Below are 22,598 nucleotides of genomic sequence, written 5' to 3'. Positions count from 1 at the left end.
ACAAGAATACTCAAATTACTCTAGAAAAATAGCAGGTAGGAAAAACTGCTGTATTTTTCTTTCAGTTGCTTATAATACCTTCACTAAGCTTCAGCTGCTCAGTTTAAAATTTTCCAAATTAGATATTTGCTGCAAATTGAATGGTAAGTAAAATGGTTCTACTCACATTGTTAAAGAACAGTAACACTAATTAAGCTTTGCAAGAAAGCTGCCTGCAGACGTGTAGCATAGATTTAAATTTGGCAAGCAAGTTGTGTTTTATGCCAGAGATGTACCTTTTGCCCATAGTCTTGCAATGCAACAAGTTCAGCAAAGCTGTGAACTTGTGATGAGTGTTAGCTGTGGGTGGCTTTGACCCACAGGGTATCTTCATTCTCAGAACAGCACACCTGGAACTGCAGCACTCCTGTTGCTGTGCTGCCCAGGATTTCCTTTGCAATGCCCTTGCACCAGACAGGTTTGTCACACCAAGTACAGGAACTGAGAGCTAACTCACAGAATCACAGTCTGGTTGACGTTGAAGGGGACCTCAGGAGGTCATCTGGTCTGACCCCCTGCTCAAGCAGGGATCCCTAGAGCCAGCTGCCCAGGACCATATCCAGACAGCCTTTGAATACCTCTGAGGATGCAAATTCCACAGCCTCTCAGGCCAACCCACACTGGTGCTCGGTCACCCTCACAGTAAGAAAGTGTTTCCTGATGCTCAGAGAGAACCTCCTGTATTTCAGTTTGCCCCATTGCCTTTGGTCCTGTCACTGGGCACCACTGAAGAGCCTGGCTCCATATTGTTTATGTCCTCTCTTCAGGTATTGATACATGTTGATGAGATTCCAACCTGACCCTTCTGTTCTCCAGGCTGAACGCTCCCAGCTCTGTAAGCCTATTCTCATAGGAGGAATGCTCCAGTCACTTAATCACCTTTTGTGGCCCTTCACTGGACTCTCCCTAGTATGACCATATCCCTCTTGTTCTGGAGAGCCCAGACTGAGATACAATACTCCATGTGTGGCCTTAACAGTGCTGAGTAGAGGGGAACCTCCCTCAAAGTGCTGGTGACTCTTCCCAGTGCAGTCCAGGATACTCAGTGCTTTCTTTGCAGCAAGGGCACATTGCCAGTTGATATTCAACTCTGTGTCCACAAGGACCCCCAGGTCCTTTTCTGCAAAACTGTTTACCAACAGTAAATAATTAGTAAATAATTAAAATAATTAGGCCTGCAGAATGACCTTGTACCTGCAGTTGTTCCCCACTAGGGGCTGGACTTTGAGCTTCCCTTTGGAGGTTCCTATCAGCCCATATCTCCAGTCTTTTGAGGTCCCCTCTGGACCCCTCTAGCAGCACAGCCCTTCAGTGTATCAGCCACTCTTCCCAGATTTGTATCACCTGCAAACTTGCTGAGGGGACCCTCTGTCCCATCATCCAGATTGTTAATGAAGGTGTTGAACCGTAGTGCCAGTATTCACCCCTGGGATGCACTGCTGGTTACGGGCCTCCAAGTTGACCTTGTACCACGGATCACCACCCTCTGGGCCCAGATGTTCAGCCGTTACTCAACACATATGTCTGCTCATCCAGCCCATACATCCTCAGCCTCTCTGCTGATGAAGTTGGCAACACAGGGTCATGGAGGAAAAAGACAGCAGCAGCCATTCTTCTGGAGTGCAGACTGAAGAACTGAGCTTAGAGACAAGGTAAAAGATTGACAGATGTGGAGCCAAGAGAGACTGGGAGAAGAACCAGTGCAGAAAGGATTTCATCAGAGGTTTGGAATGAGGGAAAACAGCAAGGGGCAAGTGGTGCTTGAGCAAAATCTGTAACAACCACCAGAACAAGTTCTCCTCTCGGGTGTTTTCCTCTAGGTAAGCTAGAAAATTACAACATACTATGACTGTTTATGGAGTAACAAAAATGAGAATTGTGGCATTAGTTCTACAAGTGACCATCATACACTGACAATGGAAGTCAGAAAAGCCAAAATGTGCAAAATGCAAAATAGCGTATGCACTGAGACAAACACAAGCACTAGAAAGGTAGAAAACATTCAAATATTGTTAAATTGTACAAGGAGCCTTAATTTAGTCCACTTGCATGTACAGACTTCTGTGTGATCACATGTAGTGTCTTCTCCAGACATCACTTCTCTCAATGAATGCTAAATCAGTGTTTAAGGAACTTAAAATTTCTCAGTAAAGACAACTATGGGCTATATTATTCCTGTTGTTCTGTGAGAAGATAATGAAAAAAAAATCATCTTTGTGAAACCATCTAAATATTTGTTTTCAGATATGAACACATGACCCATTGCTACAGGAAAATTATCCAATATTTGGCAAGTTACTTAAACATATTTTCCAGTGGTTATTAGCTATGTTCGTATATTCAGATGCCCAACTTTAGATGCTCAGGGTAAGATTTGCCAGAGTTTGTAAACCCATGGAAATCAAATGACAGCTCTATGTAAGTACTGTAGAAAGCACTCCAATGTGTAAAGAACAGAGCAAAAACTGGAAAACAGAATTAAACAGTCACTTCAATTCTGGCTTCTGATAATCTCAGGTCAATAAAATGTCTAGGCAAACCGTTCTCCTAACTACAAAATTGGTTTCTCTGAAGTAGCTCAATAAACAGCAAGCATCTTTTTGAGCTAACTTTTCAATGCTCACAAGTGAGAGTAGCTGGAGTGTGAATTTCAGCAGTTTAGAGTAGCTTAACTTAGTTAAACTACAACACTTTTAATCTCCTTCCCTGAGCTTCAGCACTCAACTTGCAAAATGGAGATAATCAAGCAACTCTGACTGTGGACAGAGTAAGAGTAAAGCCAAGTTCACCCTGTCTAGCTTCTAACTGGCCTGAAAAAATTTAGCGTCTGAATAAAGGCACTTGAATTCAACATTGTCCCTAGGAAAAGGGAACCTCCATTGACTCTGAGAACTAACTTACTTGCTTTTCACAGATAACCAAGACACAGGAATGCAATTTAGATACTCAAATCAGGCTGACTATACTGCATCCAAATTCAGTAACCATGTATGACAGACTAACAGAGTAGAATGAAAATCTCACAAAAATGACTGTACAATAAGGTGTAGAGATGAATGAGCTAATAAATTCTTTCAGAGACCACTCCTTTGCAAAACAAAGGCCTGGTTTAGGCCTGGCTTCTGGGGGGTGAGAGGGGAGAGCTCTATGACTTTTTAATTAAATACCATATCATAAGCTGTCCATAAAAACACATCCAATACGTTACTACAGACATTTGTTTAAAAACATCTTCTTGATTCTGGAACCTTAACAATCATTTGCAGTGCAAATTTTGTTTGAAGTCTAGAAATTTCAGTGGTCTTTTGGATGGGAGGAAGCTGTGCAACTTCTCACGGCCTTTTATTGCCCTTTTGTAACACAGACAGATCTTATTACAATATTGTTTACAAAGCAGTTTAAGTTTCAGAACTGAGGAACATTTAAGTAAGAAATATATTCCATTTGTTTGCATTCCAGTACAACTTATGTCCTATTTCTGTGAGAAATGTGTCATGCTTTTAATAGTGCTCTTTTGGGGTTAGCCTATCTGATTTTCTTGTATTACAGAACTGACACACTATCTGGCATACTACTGAATATATTATATAGTATGAAGTAAATTTCCAGGCCTGAAGTTATGAAGTTCTCTAGAATTAAAATAATTACTCTATTTTCAGTCTGCTGCATAAACAGTGCATTCATCAAGGCCAGGTTGGACAGGGCTCTGAGCAACCTGGTCTTTTGGGAGGTGTCCCTGCCCACAGCAGGGGGGTTGGAACTAAGTGATCTTTAAGGTCCCTTCCAACCCAAACGATTCTGTGATCCTAGATCTTTGGATCATAGAGCTTTAAATTCCCAACCAAGTATTTCCTGAGAGTTCCTATAATTAATGTCATAGGTTTGCTCCAATATACAGTAATATCCCCGTCCAAGCTACCACTGCACTTCTTACATACACATAAAGATATGGGAAACACAATGTTAGTTTTCCAGAATTCCAGTTAGGAAGGACAAGCCTGATGTAAACAGGCAATGTCACAGAACTTGATTTAAAAACTGTTACATCTGGAGGACTTTGGGGGCAGAGGTTTGCGTAAGAGTTTGCAAACTACTGCTGTGAGACGGCATCAGAATATTTAGTTGTATTTAGTACATTTAGTTGAGATCACTATATATGTAAAATTAAACTAAGTTCATCAACTCAAATATTTTTTAAAAAGATAGTTTTGTGTAAATAGTTAATACATTTCCATAAGTTGAACCACTGGGGAAATCTAACATGTTTTAATTTCTGCGTTAAAGACCAGAGTCTAAACAGACTCTTCACGCAGGAAACGCAGGCTGGTTGGAGCACTCTTCCCCTAAGTGTACTCCTCACAGCTTATGGGGGAAAAAATACTCAGCTGAATCAAACTAGTCTGGCTCCCATTAACCTTATCCAGTCAGCTTGCAGTAAAAGAGAATCTGGTCTTGAAGATGGAATTTGTACTATCATCTAAAACTGAGACACTGCACAAATGGACACAGGTACTACATGGATTTGACTATTCTATTAAAATAAACCATCTACTTATAAAGTACAGTCAGCCTCATTCTGTGGTTGTTTTTTCTCATATAGAAGAATCTTTTATTTAAAAATTAATAGTTTTCGTTTCTCCCACTCCTGAATTACTTTATCTGATGCTTGTTTTGGGTAAAGTCATACCCCAAAGAACTCTAGAGAGAGTTAGATAATAACTAATAAGCATTAACTACTAATAAATAAGGAGGGATGAAAAAGAAAACAAAAAACAAAAAACAAACCAGATATGGCAGGTTTCTGTCTCATTTACTAGAATCTGGATACTTTGAAATCCAGATAACCTTTTGTTCACATATGTTCATGTATGAAAGTAGTTCATGTATATTTTTAAGCATTATGCATCACAAACAGCACTGCTTACTCTTCCCTTGGGACATAAACTATGAGCCTCAACAACAACAACAACAGGAGAAAAAAAAAAAAAAAGGAAAAATTAAGATCTAGCAAAGACATAGCCTGGCTGTTTAAACCTAGGTTGCAGGTAGTCGTTACTCTCATAACTGAATAAGGAATCCCTAAGGTATGGTGTACGTTGCCCAGTTTCCTTTTGTAACCACAGGGTTGCAAGAGTCCATGCGCAAATTTGTTAAAAGTAAGCAAAATCAAGTCTGTCAGAAAATTACAACAGACCACAACAGAGAGAACAGTCACTTTCCAGATTACATCCTCCCTTAACCAGACTGGAGCCTACAAAACAGACATCTTTCACTGCATCTTTGAGCAGGCATGATTAAGCAGAAAGGATTTTGTTTAAAAATATGGTGGTGAAAGACAAGTAAAACAGCTGTTACCTCACCTCTTACTGTTTCAAAGCTGTGTGGTTTGCAACATTAGCTCCCCTTTGGTTTCCAGAAGTAGATGGGAAGAGTCAAAAGACTTGGGGAGAAGTACCTCTGTGAACCCAAGTCACTGCACAGAGGTTCTTTATGGGCACTACGTATGCAACACTGAAGAAAGACTGTTACAAGAAGGGTCATACCAAAATAAAAATAAAATCTTTTACCCAGACTCCTGCAGCTCTCCTCATTATGGCCCCAAGAATCAGGACTGCAAAGAACAACCACCTTTATAGCTACTTCTGCTCCAATGCTAAAACACGAGCATCACGTTATCAACATAAAGCTTTAACCAGTGACTGAAATGACATTCTATTTAAAAATCTGAGGGAAAAAATTACAGTGGGTTGCAAAACTAAGGAAACTGCTGCAGCTTGTTTAAAAGAGAAGACCAGTAGTTTACTCCAGTTTCCAGAGATACTATGTTAATGGGAATTAAAAATCATACATGGTCTGCTTAACTCATTTGCTATGAAAGACGTTAAAAAAAAAAATCAACAGCACAGTTTCCTTATCTTGGTGTAAAGCTTTCTTGATTTTTCACTCTTTCTTTACTGAATGTTTTGGAAGTTAGATTCTTCCAAGACAAGAATGTAAGTGCAACCTCAAAAATCGACAACACAGTTCTTCTGTTTGAAGTCTCTGGTCTTTAAAGAGTGTGCTCAGTCTCTCAAGCAGGAAAAAAAGAACTGTCACAAGGGACTACTTAGATGTCTCTTCTGCTTTTGCAGCTATCCTGCAAATGTGCACCAGAAGTACATGCATTTTTAAAGCTAAGTAATCTAAAACTTTAGTCAGAATTCCTAACTGTTATTCTACCCAACGTGAAAAACAATACAAACAGATACATTTAATTAGGTGGCCATCTGATACCTTACACTGCAAAATGCAGTCAGGCTTTTAAAGCATTTGTAATCCTAAATCTTCTGAAGGAATATACAACATATACTTTCCACAGAGTGTATGTGTTGTCATATAATTATTAAATAAACATATCTAGTCCCCACCCCACTAACTTCCACTCAGTAATCTGATTCAGAAAACCACTGGTAAAACTTTTTGAATTGCAAAACACTGCAGTGTTGCCGACCACTATGTTAAGAACACTTATCAAGCACATGCAGTAGTGAGCTTGTTAAACCAAGCCAGAAAGGCTTTAAATAACTCATACTTAATTCTGTAGGTTTTTTTCTATTAATGTCACATTTTATTAAAAAAATAAGTTTCCTATATTTAACATGTATAGTAGCTTGCTGTGACTGAAGATCTTGAGACCTTTAACATTAAATGACAGTAAATCCAGCACTTTCTTCACAGCTTTGAAAAAGGGGAAGAAGAAAGGATGAAGGGAAGGACAGGAAACAGGAAGGAAAAGGAGGAAGCACCAGGCCATTCCTAGCAAGAGAACCAAATAGTTCTACAGCATCAAAATATGAACCTGCATCACAAACGTTAGAAAAAGGAAAACTATTATAATTGACCAAATGTAGAGATATTCCATGTAATTAGAACATAACATTGGAAAAGACTAGACTGGGAAGGAATACATTCTGTTTGCAACTGTCTCTCCTCTATTTCCAAGAAATTATTTTCCTTCCTTCTCTACAAGCCATTGCTGATTTACTCGCAGTTGTATAAACTACTATTCCAATATGTCAGTGGCGCTGAAGCCAGACACAAAAGACGCTGCAGTTCCACAACCTGGAACTATTTTATCCCTGATTTTCCCCAGCAACGGCAAGAATACCGGGTGAGTTTGAAGGAGGAAACAACTTGGAGATGTGCACACTACATATTTAATTTGTAGTCCAGAAGATTGCCCCCAAATACTTTGAACAAAAAACCTGCACAGCAGTCACCTCTCACATAAAACATATATGTGGTGCTTACAGATTCTCCGTTGGGCCCAGGGTTTATGAGGAGAGAAACGAGGGAACAAACAACTCCCCTAAATCCCACGGGTTACCTGTGCAAAAGATTAGCAGCTCGTGGTTGTATTGCTCTAAGTGCAACCACTCTGCCTTGGTGAGAGAACTCTCTGCAAACAGAGGGTGTCACAGAGAGTCCTCTGTGCAGGAATGCCCTGGAAGTAACATCATTAGCAGCCATGTTTTCAGGGTTTAGCAAGAATGAAAACTCACGGAGACCATGAAGTACTCGGTTAGACTTGGTGTTGTATACAAAAATAAATCTCGAGGGACAGAGTTCAGCTAATGAACTCTCTGCTGCTTCTCTTTGGGAGAATCAAATGGTAAATGGCATTCCCAGTAGAAAAATCAGGAGAGTAAATACTATCTGCAAGGAGGGATAGAAAATCCCTCTCTACCCCAAACAAATTCCTCCCTGGGAAGAGACACTTTCTGGTTACCTTCAAAGATATCTATATTAGTAGAAAACTGGAGATAACATACCCTTCCATGAACTTTCTCTTACTTTCCTCACTTGAATGTCAAAGCCTTTCTAGAACACAGATAAAAGGCTATGTTTGCAGTTTAAGCAACAATGGCATTTGAGATTGTTGTAAAATCAAAATAAACTGGAAATATCCAAACAAATCCCAACATTAGTCGGATGCTACCTAAAGCCAAGAACAAACAAGCAAGCAATGAACACTGGCATTTTGGTTTTTTGCGTGGATATTACAAAAAATAGTAATCATACACTTTTTTTCTTTTTAAATGTTCATTACTTAGATAAAGCACGTATGAATGTAACATTCAGAATTGTAACATAGAAAATGTAATATGGGCAATCTGCTATTCCAAGTACACTTACCAAAATACAATTTTATAATGAAGAAAGTCTCAAAATACACCTGTACAACAACTGGGATCCACAAAATATGATTTAATAGAATCACTCAAGATCACTTCATTGAAATCACTTTTATAATACTGTTTAAAGAGTCACCTCTGCTGAAAGAGCATTCTCTCCCTTTTCCTAGCCCATCCCACTAAAGCAAGGGTTGAATTGTAACTGCAATGCATATCTTTTAAAACCCTAAGTCTGAAGCAGTCCTATGAACTATGACACTGCCTACACTTAGATACGGGGAGGATGGGAATCACCCTCTCTGAGGCCATGGTACATTGAAACACTTACCCATATTATTGTCTGTAGCGCAAGCAGAATAATCTTGTAAAGGGCAATTAAATAGGGTCAAAATATGAATTCATTATCTCACTACCAAATCATTCCCTATGTGTTACTTAAGCCTGTAATATTACAACATTACTGAAAAAGAAAAAGGTAACCATTTTATCCTATATTTTCTTTATTTGCTTTATGTTTAGAATTTGCTATTTAACTTCTATTAACAGAAATACATATAACAAAAGCTCCCTATCAAGTGGAAAAAAAGTAATTACAAATGCTGAAAAAGTTGGCCTCATTAACATATGTACAGACTCACTTACTTAATACACATCTTTGTGGGAATTAAACCATTTTATGACACACATTTATACAGGCATTAAACATTCCCAAGTAATTTTGAGCAGAGAATATGCCAAATCTTTAGTCTGGGCAGACAAAAATGTAGATTTCAGTTTTGATTGTGGAACTAACATGCAACATTCAGTCTGAGCTGCTGTTGGTAAGTTGTTCTGTCTTTTCCTGCAAAATTGAACTTGGATCTCTTTGTCCCTTCTTTTCCTTGTTCTGCTGTTCCTGGAGCTTCAGGATTAATTTTCGTATTTCTTCTCTTTTTGTTTTCATTCTTGGGCGTGGAAACCAGTCTGTTAAGTTCATTGGTAGCTCAAAACTCAAAATGGGGTTCTGAAAAGAAAGGTCATTTGGATATTAAGTAAGGAGTTACAACCTAAAAGACTGAAGAAAACTACAGTGAGTAAAAGTTCCAAGCTTCATTCCATCAGAATGGAACAAAATTTCTACAACTTCTGTGTTTTGTACATGCACAATTATGGTAAAAGTCACTCAAGCTTCAGTATGTTACAGAGTAACGTTCATCCAGATCACAGTTCTCTGATTTTAAGAAGGCCCGAACAATCTACTCTTTTTGCTACATCTTTTAGACAAAGCATTTGATTGCATAAATGTGTAAAACTGATCTAATAATAATAAAAAAAAGGACAGAAAATTACTGTAAAGATATAAGACATTTTTTAAGAATGACTAACATAAAAATCAAGAGCTGATTTGGAATCCATTTATAAACATTCCTGTTCTTATAAGTAACCCTTAGGACCACAATCAACTAGGAAAGTCAGTTTTAAATTTCACCCTAAAAAACAAAGCACCCAGCTACCACCAGCGTTTTTTATACTTACATTCTGTTGTCTTGCTAGAGAGATCATTCATTCAAAGAATTACAAGAATATACTATGAGACATTATCTATGCCCCTTCAGTGATACTGTACAACTCCACTCTAATGAAATGACAGTTTGTGGAATAGTGCTTTCTCTCAAACAAACTCCTCCTTTTGTTTATTCCAGTTTACATCATTAACGGGGTTATTTCAGGGTGAATTACATTCATCGCCGAGGCACCACGAGCAAGGCTGCTAGTGAGGAACACCAGTGACAGTGCCCAGGAAGGTGTTGGTGCCGGGTGCTGCACTGGCTCTCCGTGCCGGGCTGCAGCGCCTGCCCGGCCCCGCTCAGTGGCCCCACGACGGCCCCTGGTGGCCACTGCCCGGACCCCCCCCACCGCCCCAGGGAAACGCGGGCCACACACTGGGCAGGGCTCGATGTAGTTCAGCAATCAGTTTGCAAGAAGGAATGGGTTAAGATTATAGAAACTTGGTGGCTTCTCACACTCCTGGTATACAAAACAGGAAGCACTTGACTACAAGTTCTATGCTCTCATGTATTCACTGGTAAAAGCAAAAGGTTTTGTCTTCCATTATCATGAATGCACTCTGCTCTCGTGTAAAGTAGGAATGAGGGGAGGGCTGAGGAATGAAGAAACAGCTGCCAGCTTTCCCAGGGAAGGGGTACCTACTGTAGAATTAAGGAACAAAAGCACCATGGATTCTAAAGAGAGTTAGTGTCCCACGCAGGCAACATTTCACTTGAGCATCATTTCTCCTCCCAACCAAGACCAGAAGGTGCCAGTACCTCCACTTAAGAAAGGAGTTTGTAACTTGAAGACCAAGTCAGCTGAAGTAACTGTTTAACCAATTCCTTCAATGGAAACAAGATTTGGCATTTTACTGTAACAATTCACTTGCATGTCTTCCTGCAAGTTAATAAAACAAACAAAACAAAAACCCCTACCTGTGCCACATTACTGAATTTGTTAGTCACAGTTCTTAGGGAGAAGAGAACAAGTTTTTTGTACTGCATTTTTAGTTTAGATTTTGAACTCAAATTCTTACTTGAGTAATTTTAAAGGGTACACACCAAAAAAACACAAAGGTGGAGTCTAAATGTATTTTGTAAGATTCCCTCCAAAAATTCCATGGCTTATGATTTCTCATATGTATGTACAACCTAAGAGGATAATTAGCTTATTTTCCAAGAACTTATTATGTATGTTATGTATAAATTAGTTTATAATGCATGATCTCACAAATAGGTATAAGACCTAAACTAGAAGCTTTTTATAACTGCAATAATTTTCACCGCTTATATTTGATTGCTGCAGGAAACAGAAATAGATACACAAACATACATACCTCAAAAAAACTCTCCACATACTGCAGTATGTACACTCCACAATCACTGAAGTTGTTCTGTTGTGGCACTTTTGGGTTGGAACCTTTCATGACATCTTTGGAAAAGCTTCTTTTGCTGCCTTTCCTGACTTCCCATTCCACCTCTAAATATCTATGATAAAAAGAGCATTGCTTTCATTCCTTGAAAAATTTTGAAAAAAAACCAAAACAACCAAACCAAACTAAAAAAGCCCCCAACTCCAGACATGAAACTTACTCCCTTAGTGTTTTCACAACGTTTGACCGGGAAGGGCCTCTCAGTGAGTCCATAAGCAAAATGCAGGGCCTAAGAGAGAATACAATTTTTAAGTACACAGTATTTTACAGCAGCCTGAAAAACACAACGGTACACAGAAAGGGTTTGTGAGGTGACCTTAACAAAACTATTGTTAAGGTCACCTCACAAATATTACAAAGTTCTGCCAGCACTGCTGTAACCCCCTAACTGGGATAGCTAAATGGCAAGTTACCTTTATATTTATCCATATACTAAGTACACTTAGGAATGCACTTAAAGATATAGTACTATCAGACCAAAATAATTCGTTACTGGCAAAAACTAGTTGCTTATAACACCCTCAGGTGTCTGATGCTCTTTTAGATGCACAAGTCTCTCTGGAGAGAGATGAGAAAGTTAAGGCACAGAGCCCAGAAACATCCTTCTGAAGCAGCAGCTGGAGGATAGATGGGACTCTCCACAGCATCTAAGACAATCCTAGGAATACATGTTCAAGAAGTGATCCCAGCCTGAATCTGAAATCTAGCTCGTAGTCACAGACAAAACACACCCTACTTTATTTGAAAGGCTTTAAAAAATAATGTACCCATAACCAAATATTTTCTAGAGAACTAAGTCCGCTTAAGTCCTCTTGCACACTACAGATGCCAACACCCTATCACTCGATCTAAAGGGCACTACCTTTTCAGTAGCTACAAATGCTATTGTATCAGCCACCTTATATGCAACAGCTGGATTTATACATCAAAGCTTAATTCATACCAGAGATCAGAATTTTAGCATTAGATGTAGTATGTAAGGAAGAATTTCTATACAGAGGGAGTGACTGGACATTGGAATAGTCTGCTCAGGGAGGTGGTGGAGTCACCATCCCTGGAGGTGTTTAAGAAGAGACTGGATGTGGCACTTAGTGCCATAGTCTAGTAGACGAGGTGGTGTTGGGTCAAAGGTTGGACTCGATCTCAGAGGTCTTTTCCAGCCTAGCTGATTCTGTCTGTGTGATTCTGTGATGTGTATTTTGAGGGGTAAATAAATGCAGATTACTCTTCATGAATCTCTGCTTTTTTTCACATTCAGATAAGGTATCCTTTAAAGAAGTTTCAAACTAGTAAATTCAGACAAAATATTTGCATGCATTTATGTATAGATGTGTTTGCATTTATAAACTAATTTACATGTATGCAATTTTTTAGCATAACCACATAATCGCTTCAATGTTTTCTTGTACCTGTTTTAATTTCTGATAAAAGAAAGCTATTATTTATATAGGTAATGCTCTTTAAAAAAGCATAATGTAGTACTTTGAAGGAGAGAGAGGTGACAGCTTTTTCAGGGTAATTTTCTATTTCATAGAGACATAATTTTAAAATATGCTAATAGTAAAGTATTTAAGTGCTCTTAATGACTTGATACTTAAGTGTCAAAGATGTTATGAAATTTCCCATTTGGATTAAAATACTGTCTCCTGGAAAGTATTATGTATACATCATCTGTCATTAAAATGGGACAAATTTAGCCAAGCTATAATCAGAAGCTCATAAATATTCTTAAAACTCACAACACAAAGGGACTTTTACTCCTTTATGAAAATGTACTGCCACATATTTCATATCATCAGTAAATTTACAATTTTATTCTGCATCATAAGAGTGTAATTGTGAAAGTCTTCACCTTTCTACTAAACATTATATTCAAAAATAAGGAAAATATAAAAATGAATAAATGATGAAAACGTAGAAAGGAAACTGTCAAGACAGAAAAACTAGTAACAGTATTTCTGGACTTGGAATCAGGCATTTCTGTCACACCAAAATGCAAACAACTGCAGTCAACGTTTACTAAGAAGTTATTTCTGGGTTTCATATAGGAAAAAAAGTTTTCAAATCCAAAACAGATCAAAAATTAAACAAAAAAGTGTGGAACACTCTTATTAAAAAAAATACTAAGAACAGAGAGAGACAATAAAGAGGAACAGTGAAAACACATTTAGATAAGGGGGCAGTTAAAAATTATTCCCATTTTCTTTTACTAATTTGAGTAGTGGCAAAAGTTTTCTTTAGTATTACTTTCACTTCAAGACATTAATCTGCTTTTTAATAGAGGACACCTTTTGTAGAAATCCAAGTGCAAGATATCAAAGAACAGCCTTACTGGAAGAAAAAAAATCTTTGCTTGCCTGAAGCAGTGCACAAACTTAACAGAAACCCAAAAAGCTATTATTTCACTACTAGTTTCATTCAATAAATCTTCTGCTCACTGAAGCTGATAGTACAAAGTATAAAATTCTCTCTCAAACGCTAAGAGCACACTGATTAAAAGTGCAGGAAGACTCAGGTATGAGAATTTCCCACAAATACTGTCCTTTGTATTTCATAAACTTTTATGAAATTCCCATTTTAACTGTTTTAATACTTACTGTTTGCAGATAGTTGGCTTCAGGTACCATTGTCCCATTTCTGAATTACAGTTATCATCTACAAGGCCACCATCATCACTACTGTCTTCCTACAGAAGCAAGATGGTTACAGGTGTTTAAAAGCTAATATTGTTTTTTTCAAACAGATGCAAAAGGAATTATTGCTACACTCAACCATTTTCATTCAAGACCAATAACCTAAGTTTAATAAAGAAATGGTAGCTTTAATCTGAAATGACTGATTGTTTGTAAAGTTTGCCAACTTTCAGTCACATGGTTTCTCAAATCCATGCTGGAATGGCACGGTTTGAATGGTGCTATTTATTTGAGGCCTGCTGAAACTAGAAAAAAGCTGCAGCTGGTATTTTCAAAACACTGCTGCCTTGAAAGAGGTTCATCTCCATTATTTGGTTATAATCTAAATTATCAATACTTTTCTTGCTAATGAATACTAGAAACTTGCTTGGTGGTTTCACATATGTTATCTTCTAGGTGAAATGAGACAAGAATCTGCAACAAACTCACACGTAAAACTCTATTTTTGCTCCAGAATGCAACAACTTGATTCTTAGGGCAAGGAAGATTAAATCACCATGATACTGTATATTATGGGTTGTAAAAACAGTCATGCCACAAACCTGGAAATATCTTCTAACCTTTTGATTTGATTGCTATGAAACATATGGAAGTTTTATGAACAAACCCACTAAGTTATTCTATCTAAAAGTATCCCAGTGATCCACAGTTTCTTACTGTTCTATTGAGTTCAGTGTTACTACCACAGACAATTGTGTTACGGGGAAAGAGATGCTTTCAAAAATTGGGAACCCCTGTCTCAGCATGATTTGTGAAAATTTTTGTCAGAGTTGTGTACACTTCACAATGATCCTGTGACTGATATCCTCAAGCTATGCCATGAACATTATCATATTAGAAACTACTGCCTAGTTCCTAAATACACTTGTTTCTGTTGCAGCCTCAACTCCTTTTTTTAGCAGATGCAAAGGCAGGTAGACTCCGCATCACAGTCTATGACTTCTATACTTGCTTTGTGCATTTTAGAGGATATCAGTGACAGATTCAGCCTAAATTCTAAGCTACACTGCAGCCAAGGAACTTGGAATCTGCTCCTCCTCTCAAGGAACACAGTTGGCCATGTGCTTGCTGCACTGCCTTCATGCCATGTACTTCATTCTCCATCTTCTGGGAACTCTAACTCCTGTAAAATAGACAGTCAGGCACTTCCATCAGGCAAAACTCAGGAATGTCTACACAAGTGGCACAACAGGAAAGGTGGGCTGAGTCCGTTTGAAACGCACAGTTATGGTTCAACATAAACTGGAGCTTTTGTATGTGTGCACACAGATACTATTTGGAAGTCATTCCAGATAGCTGCAGACTCTGAAAAATAGTTTGTTCTGGACTCAAAGGTGAAAACCTGAAATCATACACCTGGAACACGAACAGGAAGCCAATTAAGAAGAGCAAATGTGTAACTTCTAGTTTGCTCACATCGATCTTACACTGCAGAAGCAACAGGGTTATGGAATAATGCCCTCATACCCAGTACCGAGTCAGTAAAGGACATTTTGATAACCAGTTTTTCCACAGTTCTAAAATCTAAATGTTTTCCAATTTGAACAAGAAAGGTACTTGATTATATATCCAGTCTGTGCAAATCTGATTAGGAGAAGCACCAATGAAACAAAACAGCAGAGTAGCACATACTTATAAATGTGGCTGTTTATGTCCAGGAAATGCAACTGAGAGAAGAGTAACTTGCTCTTGGGTTTGGTAGATAAAACATGGGGGTGGGGGAAATGAAAGACAGAAACATATTAACTTTCAGAGTTTCCACTAAAATCACTGTGTAATATTGTCACTATGCGAAAGACTCACAAAATTAAATGCAGGTTCAGTATAGCAGTTCTCTTAAACAGCTAAACTAACAAATGTATAATCCTCTCTGTCAGCTGATCTGCAAATTTTTGTGGGTAACCAGTCCTTTGGATTTGACACTTACAAAGATAACTAGCTTTAGACAATGCACATTCACAATGTGTATACTGCTTTTGAGCTGTCCATTCAAAATACAACACAACAGTTCACATTTCCTAAATAAAACTGCTAAATTCTTTACCTGGTTATCTTGGTCTTCAGAAAAATCTATAAGCTCATCTTCATTTAGTTTACTGCCATCAGCTGAGTCTTCACTATAGTTTAGTCTGATTTTGTGCAATCCATCTGTATCAATCACAGACAGTAGGATATTTAAACATCAAAAACCCGACGTCATCTCTGAAGACCAAACACATTTTAGATATCTCAGATGTCCTCAGGATTGCTCACAGTAACTGTGATACACCTAATATGTAATAATTTAATCATGGACATGAACAAAAGTGAAAAGCTTCTTCTAATTAGCATAACAGAAAATATATCTTATTCTGTGAAATGCCTAAAAAAAAAAAATCTGAGACCCCTAGACTAAAACCCACCATGAAATTGCCCCATGAACAGTATAAACTGGTACTGCCACCAAAAGGGGCACTCTGATTTACTCTCTAAAATAACTATTTATTCCTAACCCTAGCTGGTTCCTTTTGTAACACCAAATACATTCACACACAGTGGACCAGACTGAGAAAGAGCCACAGGCTTATTATTTTTTAATTGCAAACACTTCCTTGATCCCTGTGCAGTTAAATCAAGACTTGTGGTGGTAAAAGCAAAAATACAGCTTGGGAACACACTGCTAGGGAGAGGATAGAATGAAGGATCAGCTCTCCTGGGAGCAGCAGCTTAGAAATATTTCTGAAACTTCACTGCTACATAAAAAGAATATCTGTAAATTCACTGTCTACCCCCTCTATATATCTAGTCATTTGGGAAACACCATCTGAAGAAATAAAGAATCATGAATGTTATAGCTATACCTGTGCAAGAGGCAGATACAGATAGCTACAGGCTCACTAGTCTTACTATACCACCATACAAGACTTCAGAACAGATTTCAAGGAAAAAAAATAGTAAACTGTGGAAATAAGTGAAAAATAAGTAACTCATACCAGCAAAACCCAAAAGCTTCCCAGAAAAGGGCTATGTAATATATCTAAACAATCACAACAATAAAAGCATTGCTTATGGTGTCACTGGAGGACATACTACCTATTAAAGAAAACTAGGATTTCTGTAAGAACAGTAAATAGGGCAATAAACTAGCTAATGGAGAAGACCAGAGAACACCTGCATTTGAGAATATTTTCAACAGAGAATCTGAAGTACCACTTTGGAAAGAGGTCACCGGGGGAGTTCCACAGGGACAAACTTGAGAATTAGTCTTACTCAGTGCCTTTGAAAAGACCTTAGCACAAGAAGTGGGTCATATACTAATGTGACTTATTGCCGACAGATTTCTAAAAAATAAAAACTGGTATTGAGAAGAATCACATCTCATTCAAAAACTGAGCAATACAAAGAGGATTAGTTAAGTAATAAATATAGATACATTTTGGATGATTTCTTCAAAGCTATCTAGGTATGAACTCCTACTGATTCACAGGTTCAACACCAGGATTTAGTCTGAGATCCAGGCATCTCAGTTTAGGCTCCCATATATAGCTAGCACCTAGGATCTCACAATGTTGAAAGTAAACCATAATTAGAGCACAGATCTACTCAACTAAACAGCTACTCCATGTGTGCTTTAGGATGAGAAGAGCAGTTCTCTGGGTTTCACTGACCCTATCGAAGAGGCACCTGTTATCTTTTGAGATATCCCTGGATATCCCATATGTATGGATTTGGCACAGTGAACATCCACACCCTTCTGGAGCAACAACTGAAGACTGGTCAGAAAAACCAAGGCAGAATGCCCCCTTCCATCTGGTTGAAATGGAAGATTAAATACACAGCACATCTAAATTTAGCAGCCTAAACATATCCTTAGGGTCAATCTCACCCTTAAACCAGGACTATCACCAGTAAGAACATCTGCATTAAGGAAAGGGTGCATCATCTGCAATAGTTGAGCAAGAGAGTCTGAGCATTTAAGTTAGAAACAGAATGACCATAAGCTGCCAATACAGTGCAGCCATAAAAAAACCCCAAGAAATGTAATCCTAGCAATTAATTACAGACAAGTACCAGTAGCAGCATCCAAGACATGAGACTACATCATACAGCAGCAATATCATAAACAGTAACAATGACACATAAAATGAAAAATCAGTTCAAACAAGAACAGATCTATGTGCACTCCCAGCACCCCTCCAAGACCTTCTAGAAAAAAGTGACAATGTTATCACAAATGAATAAATTTAGATTAGACAGTAATAGAAGATCCACAAAGATAGTGAAGTTGTAATGGCCTGCAGTACAGAGATTAAACCACGTGATTAATAATATTTTCAAAACTTGTACTATAAGTGATACAGTTCCTTACTGTGTAAATTAAGTCAGTAGGAATACTATTGGTGACTAAAGTAAAAGCTTTTGCATGACCAGGTGTTTTGTACTTTATACCTCAAGGGGATCCAAACCTTGCAGTGAACAGAGAAAATGATCTGTTCCTAATTTCTTTACCTGCCTTTAAAAGTTATGCCAGTTCCTTTATTCACTTGGGTACAAATACTGTTGCAGATCACTGAACTCAGTTTCCACAGCACTAAAGCATGGAAAAAGCCTCTCTAAATGTAACATGGAAGAAATTTTTTTTCTTTAGAATTACTTTTTTCTTACTTGTTTTTACCCACCTTATCAGTACATTAAAAAAATAAACAGTGTTGAAGTAAAACCTCAAACACTAGAAGACACTGAAATTAAGGTTGCTCAAAATCTTAATTCAGTTTCCTCATACACATATATTATAAGGATCCAAGGTAAACTACTATTCTTTCCTTAACAATTACAGTCTTAAGTGATGCAAAGAGATATCTACAAAGTTATCTTGTTTGAAAAAAGGGCACAAAACTGAAAAAGTAATCTTATTTTGGCAGTGTTTTATCTCCAGCCCTTTGCCATGAGAGTTATGTCAACAGCCACAAAAACTTTTTAGATGCAATAGCTGTGTATTACTTATATTGCAAGCACTTGAAATTCAGCCACATACTGAACATTCAAAGTATGAAATTTACACAACTGCAGAAGTAGTAACAGATGTGAAATCTCCAAATGTTTCATTAAAATACTTTTACCATTACATACCCAAAGATTGGCTAGCAGCTGTGAATTCACCCTGTATACCATTTTTATCCAGAGTTCTATGGTCTAGTTTATGGCATGCTGATTCCACAGTGTTCGGTTCTTCCACATCACTGTCTGTTTGATTCAGTTTTTTGAAAGCACTTTTCCCCCTACAAGGACTTCGTCTACAACATGAAGACTCACTGTCCTCTGTTTCAGTGTTTGGGTCAATTAAAGCTGTATTGTACTTTTTGGTCAACGTTTTCTTTGCTGTGGACTTGGAAGGTGAGTTTTGTGCATCTAATTCATTTGGCAAAGGAGATGGTGCATTGCTCTCTCCATCTGAAGAGGAAGATTTCATCGGCATTGCAGCATTTTCATGATAGTGGGGATTTGGTTCATATTTGGGCTTTTCTAAACCAGGGAAACAGATAACAGCCAAAAACCAGTGGGCTCTGCAAAGGAAAAAAAAAAAAAACTATTAAAAACTAGCAATTACATTAATGCTCACAGTTAAACCTGAAATTGGTAAAACCCAAGCAAAACACTGAGTACACACACACAAAATAAACGTGCGTCCGTAATTATTCAAAGATAAACTGTAATAGCTGTTCACTTTTCTGAGCAAGTTTTACTAAGCCTTCACAGTCTTCTGTAAAAGTAGGATTTCTTCACGCAAGAAATCACCAACAAATATATTAATATGATGTAGTTAGTTGAAAACAGGTGTTAACTATATATTTTAATTTGCTCATACTTTATGTATTTCTTTTGTTCTCTGAATTAAAACTTATTCCTTTTTTAGTATTTTCTTCATCAGTGTATGAATTAGAGATTGTAGAGTTCATGTTTTATGGTTGTTTTAACTTTTCTAGTACTTCAGCACTAGCAGTATAGCTAGTCAGATCTAACAGTATAGCTGAATTGCCCATACTCTTCCACCTATGAAATCTTCCAATTGTATTCAACACTTCACATTTTAGAAGAAATCTTGTCAATAGTGAGTTAAAGAAGGGGAGAAAAGAGTGTTTGTTATGCTATCACCATGACTCTGTTGTCCTCTTCACCCTTCACAGAACTGACATTCTAACTTCTTCAGGATCAAAAATAGTTATATTCCTCAACACAAAATAGGTTTTGTCCCAGTTTCCTCCTATCTCCTCGTCTTTTCGGGCTTCACTGACTTGCCACTCAATCAGAAATGGAGCAGCAGCAAATTCAGGGACTGAGGCATTACAAGTGGATTTTAAATGACCCCATTTAGAAATTTTCTGAACGATCTCTGATTCCCTACAGCAAATAACACAACAGAAGCTAGCTTTATATTATACAGGTGTGTTTTAGAAAAAGAAGAAAAAGCAGTAGCTAAAAATGCTTATGATTATGAAGCCTAAACTCTATCAAAACTTAATGGCAGTTAAAGTAAGTGACCTTTGAAAACTGCATGTGAAGCATGGAGGCATTTTGTCTTGAATGATTCACTACGCTTAATAAATTAACATATTAAGTACTGCCAAACCCTAGAATTTGTGTGTACTCTACTAATATAGACTTTATGTACCAATTATGCAAACAGACTAGCAAATTAACCTGGATGCAAAAAGAAAACGCCTTGTAACTTTTAAGACAACAACATATCTTCATTGGAAACTTGAACAAGAAGGACTGTACAGGCAAAGGACACTGATGCAGTTGTGGTTAAATCACCATACTGTTCTCAAGTTAATTCTCCCCTAGAGTCAATCTGCCCACCTCCAGTTACTGTACTTTGACAGCCTGTTAGATAATGAGTCCATATTGCCTAAACTAGTGGTTATGGGACAGTCTGGAAAGGCTTTCTGGAAACAGTCACTGAAGTCCAGCAACTCCCCATCAAACCACTACTTTCTCATTTCCCTGGATATGTGGGTATTTTTCTGTTCTGCAATATTATTACTGTACAGACCAGGAAACCACTTTTGCAAATGAGTGTCCTATTATCCTATTACCACTCACTGAGCTTCAACTCATGGTGCAGGATAGTTCCAAAGGCATGAACAGGATTATTTCCAGGTAACAGATGCACATTAGAAGTCCATTTTTCATGCTCTCATGGATGAGTCCATGAAACCAAACTTGTCTAAACTCACATCCCCAACCCACACACAATGTGAACATATGTCTTCAGTACAAACTACTATGTGTAAAGTTACTAGCAATATAAGTAATTCTTACAAAACCACAGAACTATTTATTTTCATTTTCAGGTGGCTTCTAAGTCCCCCTGTCTGGTATTTGCAGCAGATAAGCCTCATTTCTCCTATGCATAAGCAGTGTAGACGTCTGAATGATACAAGAGAGGATGGTGGGAAGTAACTATATAACAAGTGCTAAGGTAACTAAAAATTTAAACTACAGATACTTCAAAGTTCTGGTACTTGAAGCTTCATGGGAGAGGGATGGCAAGGACAGTCTATAGTGGACAGGAGGAATACCTTACATCTGAGTAAACTGAATAACCTAAGTATCTAAAAAACTAAAGTTAGTGCTTGTGAACAGCTTTCTTGGGAATATACTTCCAACTTTATAAAAAGGATAGATCTATGTATGGTCAGTTGTCTCCTAACTGCCTCTCTACAAATAGCCTCAGAATGGAGCTGGAGAGGAGGCAGGAAAAAGAGAAGATTCAAAAATCTTCCTCCCACTGCACAATGTCATGGTATCTACATCAATTTCTTTTTATTAAACTTACTAGCTTTTTATTTAAAAAACCCTCTTTTTTGATTTTGAAATATTAGCTAGCATGGCTATGTGAAGTTAGTTAGAAAACTCCTCTCTCTCTGTTCTGACTTTATTTATGTTTTTATTGTATACTTTGAAAATGCAGCAGTCTATTTTGTCTTAAGGACTGTTTAGATTATTTCTGTGAAATACAGAAATGTGTTTGTGACTATGTGCTCTGATCTTAAGGAAAGCAAGCATCAAAGTCCTTAGCAATTATGACAATGCTAATGGCCTTCCTCCTGACCCACAAAAAATATCAGAAAAAAAGGATATAAAAGAAAAAGAAAGAATAAGGTTCCCAAAGTGGCAGAGATTTTTAATTGAATTTTCTTCCAATATTGGTTTATTGTAACTAAAGGATGATCCCACCTCTACAGTGAGATCTCATTAGAAAGGACTAAAAAATGTAAATCCAAAAGTTATCAGCGACAAAAGCTTAGGGGAAAGAGCTGCAGAGAATGAGATAAAACTTAGAAAAAGTACTCAAAAAAGTTAATTTTTCCTCAGTATTTCTACTGCCTAATACTTCTTATACTACAGCATTTAAAGGTCTTACGTAACTCTTTTGTTTTTATCACCTGGAAGAAGTTGTTACCTTCAATTCACACTACAATGCAGCTTTAAATTTTAGAATTATGAAGCTTAAACCTTTACAAAATATGATAAAAAGGTATGTTCACTTACGCTTCATTAAGGGGAACAAAAATGAAATCTTTCTCAAAAATGTCAACATGCCGTGTCCATGTTCTTACTCGCCCATGTCGCTTTTGTTGTATTCTGCAAGAAGAAACCAATACATAATTTGTAGGGTGGCTTATTTTATTTGAGGGATCTTTTTCCAGATATTTTCACCTTGACAGCTTGTTGAAATTTTCAAGG

The 22,598-nt window shown here is 37.6% G+C and overlaps 1 protein-coding gene across 3 annotated transcripts in view; it reads right to left on the bottom strand.

Moving 5' to 3' along the window:
* Positions 1 to 6,624: 6,624 nt before the first annotated feature.
* SENP6 (SUMO specific peptidase 6) overlaps positions 6,625 to 22,598 on the bottom strand; it is a 73,493-nt gene continuing 57,519 nt past the window's right edge. For all 3 annotated transcript variants that reach the window (XM_027645030.1, XM_027645031.1, XM_027645032.1), the window contains 7 exons: positions 22,404 to 22,496; positions 18,978 to 19,411; positions 15,913 to 16,016; positions 13,773 to 13,861; positions 11,336 to 11,404; positions 11,080 to 11,230; positions 6,625 to 9,216 (listed from right to left, as the gene is read on the bottom strand). In XM_027645030.1, coding sequence (XP_027500831.1) covers positions 9,016 to 9,216; positions 11,080 to 11,230; positions 11,336 to 11,404; positions 13,773 to 13,861; positions 15,913 to 16,016; positions 18,978 to 19,411; positions 22,404 to 22,496 — 1,141 coding nt within the window. In that variant the 3' untranslated portion in view covers positions 6,625 to 9,015. The remainder of the gene's footprint in view (positions 9,217 to 11,079; positions 11,231 to 11,335; positions 11,405 to 13,772; positions 13,862 to 15,912; positions 16,017 to 18,977; positions 19,412 to 22,403; positions 22,497 to 22,598) is intronic.

Source organism: Corapipo altera, unplaced genomic scaffold (assembly GCF_003945725.1).
Source record: "Corapipo altera isolate COAL_440 unplaced genomic scaffold, ASM394572v1 2, whole genome shotgun sequence".
In the NCBI taxonomy this organism is placed as follows: domain Eukaryota; kingdom Metazoa; phylum Chordata; class Aves; order Passeriformes; family Pipridae; genus Corapipo; species Corapipo altera.
The sequence above is the reverse complement of the archived record's forward strand: the minus strand, read 5'-3'. Positions and strand labels throughout refer to the sequence as shown.